The 5025-nt window shown below is 33.7% G+C and overlaps 2 protein-coding genes across 2 annotated transcripts in view; one reads left to right on the top strand and one right to left on the bottom strand.

Annotated features, from left to right (window-relative positions):
- The window catches only part of LOC108732604 (fatty acyl-CoA reductase 1-like), a 10496-nt gene extending 9516 nt beyond the window's left edge, over window positions 1–980 (bottom strand). The window contains exon 1 of the mRNA XM_025978359.1: window positions 321–980. Within this exon, the coding sequence (XP_025834144.1) occupies window positions 321–338 (18 nt within the window). The 5' untranslated portion in view covers window positions 339–980. The remainder of the gene's footprint in view (window positions 1–320) is intronic.
- A 494-nt stretch (window positions 981–1474) lies between these two features.
- On the top strand, window positions 1475–4717 carry LOC108743111 (titin). Its single transcript, XM_018478592.2, has 8 exons — window positions 1475–1693; window positions 1795–2092; window positions 2174–2418; window positions 2511–2678; window positions 2735–2819; window positions 2877–3113; window positions 3167–3340; window positions 4423–4717. Exons 1-8 carry the CDS (start codon window positions 1572–1574, stop codon window positions 4597–4599), a joined length of 1506 nt encoding a protein of 501 aa, XP_018334094.2. The 5' UTR covers window positions 1475–1571; the 3' UTR covers window positions 4600–4717.
- The last annotated feature ends 308 nt before the right edge of the window (window positions 4718–5025 follow it).

Raw genomic sequence — 5025 nt, 5'->3', positions numbered from 1 at the left:
CAAAGCTCCCGGGTTCAATTCCCGGCGAGGGTGTGACTACAGCAACAATTTTTCTTCATTAAGATAGTATGTAGAGGATAATGAAATTAATTCAAAAACTAATTTTTAATAAATTTTTAACCTCTATCAGGTAAATAAAATAATTTCTTCATCTTCTAATAGGTAATATGCCAATGGTTTATTGAATATAAAAGATCTGGTATGAATTTTTTTATGTAACTGATGACAAAAAATAGATTTCAAATCTATGGCAAGCCATCGGAACGCGGTAACTAATTAAAAATCGAAAGTAAAAAGTGAGCTATGTACATTATACGAACCTCTACAACCTTAGTCATGATCTGAGTTATCTTTACGGCAACTTTCTTTCTTCTTCAAGCAACAGCTTCAAGTTACGATGGGCTGATTTTTAACTACAACGAACGCTTTATTTACAGCTATTTTAAACCACTCTTCCACTTGTTACAGTTTTAAAACGTCTCAAAAGGTCGAAAAACATTTAAAACTATTGCGAAAAGCTTAGCGAGTGAAAAATTGCACTGATTTTTGTTCTAAATTCGCCACCATAAAAGTTTCTGTTGTAGTAAAGAACTAATAATAATCGGCGGTTTCGGAAATTGGATGAGAAGATTGACTTTCGAATTTTAGTTGGGGAAAAGTGGGGAAAGTTGCATGCTTGCGTTGGGATTTACATCCACATGTGTGAGAGGTTTTATCCTTTTTAAACGGTTCGAGAACGGAGAAAGTGTATACGGTTGTTATCTGCAGATGTCGAAGTACAGAAAAATTTTTTACATGTCGTACAGATACATAAAGACGTTTGCTTGTAATATAACAATTTTGACAGTAACACTGGTACAATGAGAAGCTGTATCAAATATAAGCAAAAAGGAAATTGTTAGTGATGCGCGAAGCCAAAGATCCCGGGTTCTATCCCCGGCGAGGGCGTGACAACACCAACAATTTTTCCTCACTATCTTGAGGTAATTTATAAAGGATAAAAATTAATAATGAATTATCACATTATTTTTTAATATTAACCACTACTGAATTTCATATAGTATTAAAGGAAATTGTTAGGAGATACTCCTTTTCGTCAAAAAGATTTGTCAAAAATTATTATGGTATCTGTAAATTTTTAACTCTTAATCAATACAATTATCGTCTGCTGATTCCAACCCGCATAAAAATGAATATTGTCTCTACAAGAAGGTATTAAAGAGGAGTTATGAAAATTATCGTTATCTTAATTGAATAAAACCAAAGAATTTCTTTCTAATTTACTTATATGATATACTTGTTGCGTTACTCCTTAAATAAACATTTTTCTTTTCTAAAAAATGTTACTAGAAATATTCCTACAACAAGTCCATAAAAACAAACTTAGCAAAGCAAGAAGTAAATTCGCATGATCTTATTTTCTATTCTATTGATCTTTCATCGTCCCAAATAATAGATTCACTGTGGTATCCAAGGTAACAATGTCAGTACACAAACGTTTTTATTTTTTAAGTCATTAATGTCCATTATGATACAATGTTTTATTTGAATTGTAAGAAAAGTTTGCAAAAATGCCGGAGCTACCGGAACAAATGTATTGTTCTCAACAAATCTGCATCCCCCCTTCGTTTCCCTATCTTTTGAGACAATTTTGTAAAGCTGCTATAAGAACTCAACCTGCTGATTTATTAAGGTAAAAAATTAAATGTTCCTATTTTATTTAACTGTCCCATCTCCATAAACTAAAACTAAAACATTGTGTCATTTTTTTTAATTACTTTAAATCTTTCCTAGATGGTCGGTGGCCTACTGGAGATGTCTTTCATTAAACATTCCTCCTCCTGTAAAACCCCGTCTTGAGTATCCCCTTCCTCAATGTCGAATTGGAATAACACCAGGATGGCTCAAAGCGCTCCTTCATCAACTGCAAGGAGCCATCACCATCACCTTCCCGGTACTTTGGGATCGTTGGATAGGAGCCTGTATGGAACATGACGCTCTCATAGAAGTCTTGGTCCTTGGAGGATTCACAGAACCTTATAACATTTCCTGGTTCCATTTTGTAGGAATGTGTGCTGGATATTTAACAGAAGTACGATATAATTTACTTGAACTTTACATCTAAGTCATCTACAGTGTTACAAATTTGTCTAAATACGGATTTTGTCCTTAGAGTTTGACAAAAACGATGATATTAGTGTGCGAAATTTTGACCGAAGAGCCTGATGGTGGATCAGCAATGATTCCTCTGGAAATCTTTTTGACCATTTACACGTTTTTGGCTGCAATAGAAGCAGGCAAAGGTCAAATGCTAAAAAATCTTTATTTCACTGACGATCTTTTGGATTTGATGCGAGAGGAGAAAGCCAAAAAGTTGAAGGTTGCTAAAACACCATCTACGATAACTGAAGAAGAAATGTAAGTCATTTTTTGCTTTGGGTCGTTACGTGCTATACTTTCGATGGTCCAGCAATGAATTTGAAAATATTCACATTTGTACGTAATTTTAGAGCAATCATTGAAGAAGAAGAAGAGGCTGTGGCCGAAGAAGAAGTCAGCGAGAAGATAGATTTGACAAAAGAAGTCTCGTGTCCTGATATCGTATCTGATGAGTTCAAACCGGAAGAAGAAGAAACAATCGAAGCTTTAGAGAAAGCCCAAAGACAAGAACAAGAAAAGTTAGTAAATGTGTCGACAAATTGATCAGTTATTCTTAAATATTCGATAATTTTAGGGCAGAAGGGATGCTTTTTGGACCAACTGACATGGAAGAAATGCCTGCTGAAGTAACTGGAGAAGAGGAGGGCGAGGAAGAAGAAGTAATCTAACATTTTAGCGTTGCCGATTTTCTTTTTTGATGTTTCTATGTGATTTAGGAAGCCGAAGCGGAGGAAGAACAAATTGTAGACGAAGAGTTTGCTGCACTGTTTACAGTGGAAGAACAAAAACCAGAAGAAGAAGAAGGAAACGAGGAAGAATCAGAAGCACAAGTGAAAGAAGTCGGTAGTAAAGAATCGGTTCCAACCGTGGTTGGAGATGGATCAATTCCCATAAGAAAAACGGACTATGATGCTGCTGAAGCTGAAGCTGCACGACTTAGGGCTTTAGAAATGGTAACAAGTAAAAGACGATTATTATTGAAAGTAATTAATTGTTTATTACACAGCTAGAAATGGGCGAAGAAGAAGGTGAAGGTAGAGAGGGAGAATGGGAAGAATTAGAGAAATTGAAGAGACGACTGGAGGCTGCAGAGGAAGCAGAAGAGTCAGTGAAAGAAGAAGAACCATGTAAAAGTATAACAGAAACTGAAGAAGAAGAAATTCCGGGAGAAGTCGAAAAGGTATGAATAATATGAATAAAACGGTTAGGTTCGGCAAGAATATGAAGATTATTGAAAGTAAATAAACACAATTATTTTGGAAAATACTACAAATGGCGTAGTGAGCGCCATCTGTAGTACGATGCTACATTTGAGGATTACATATGCTCCAACAAGGTCCATTTAAAAATATGGATATCTACTTGTTGAAACGAATCCCGGCGTAGCTCACCTCAACGTGATAGGCACGTTACCATCGCGATCCGCGACAGAATACAAACTACTTCGAATTATTTTATACAATTATTTTGGTAGTTAAAAATAACCATTTATGACATTTTTGTTTTTGGATTTTCACACTATTATCAACATATTTTATATCGAGCGAATGAAGGTATCAATTTTTTTTTTCTTATGGGTTATGGATACGAAACATATTTCAGAAACTTTTTTAGAAAACTACCTTTATTCACTCTACATGAAATACGTCAATAGTAATGGGAAATTTAAAAAAAATAGCAAAAGTGCCAAAAATGGTTAAGTTTAACCACCAAAATAATCGTGTTTAATTATTGGAGAGATCTTATTAATTATTGGACGGTTATGGAGACCATATTTATACTGCTATCGACCCTAGTCTTTTCCTAAATTCAAAAATCAAATTAACGTATTTTGTTGCACGTTAACAAATGATTAAAATAATCATTCGTTAGGTTACGCAGTAAAAGTAAACAGATTTACTATTTCAAATATTTATAATGTCTAACCACATGGTACAAAATGTATCATACTACATAAATTGCAGGTATTTAAATAACCTAGAAATGAAATTTTCTTCATGAATATTGTAATTTTTTAGAAATAATTGCCAGTTTGAGCTATTAGTTTAAACAGTAAACATAATTTTAATAAGTTGTTTCACATTTTTTGTCACTATGTAATATGTGATGTATATGTACCATACTGCATAGATACTGTGGTTTTTCTTAAAAGAATATCAGAAAATTGTTCCTTGCTGTCTATTACTTTGAATAGTAAACGATTTTAATGTTTTAACTGTACTACTACAAATGTATGCGCTAACATTGCAATTATTTTTGAAGGCATATCAGGAAATCTTTGTTGATGCGGTACCAGGAATAGGTCCTGTTGTACCTTGCGAATTAGTAGAGGCAGTTGTTGAGTACATGAAGAAAATGGCAGCAAAACAACACGGTATGGTAATGCCCCGAAATATTAGGCATTTTCTGTGCCCCCCTTTGGAAGTTTTGGAAACGTAAACTTACACATCTTTTTGTTAAATACTTTTTATTGATTCATTATTATACCTATTTTACTTTTTAGTCATCTATTAGGCATTCACATTTATGAAATGTACACGAATAAATAAAATTTAAATTTTACATAGAAGTGAATGTTTCTTTATCTTAGTTCATAAAAAAAAGTTGATTGTACATGCGGGTTTGTCCTTGGCGTGAACTTTAACAACTGAAGATAACATTGACATTGAACTGCCGAGCGTTTTTTAAATTTTTATATTTTATTGGACTTGTGGACTAGGTGGGACATCTGTAGGTAAAATAAAAACTAACATCATTTTTATTTGAACCGTTGTGGACTCCTGGCGCCATCTAAGGCTTAAAACGAAAGTATAAACAGAAATGGAAGGAAACAATTTAAATTCAATATTAACTGCTTAGTGTGCG

Source organism: Agrilus planipennis, unplaced genomic scaffold, assembly GCF_000699045.2.
Source record: "Agrilus planipennis isolate EAB-ADULT unplaced genomic scaffold, Apla_2.0 scaffold6, whole genome shotgun sequence".
Lineage (NCBI taxonomy): Eukaryota > Metazoa > Arthropoda > Insecta > Coleoptera > Buprestidae > Agrilus > Agrilus planipennis.
Note: the sequence above shows the minus strand (reverse complement) of the source record. Positions and strands in the feature narration are given on the sequence as shown.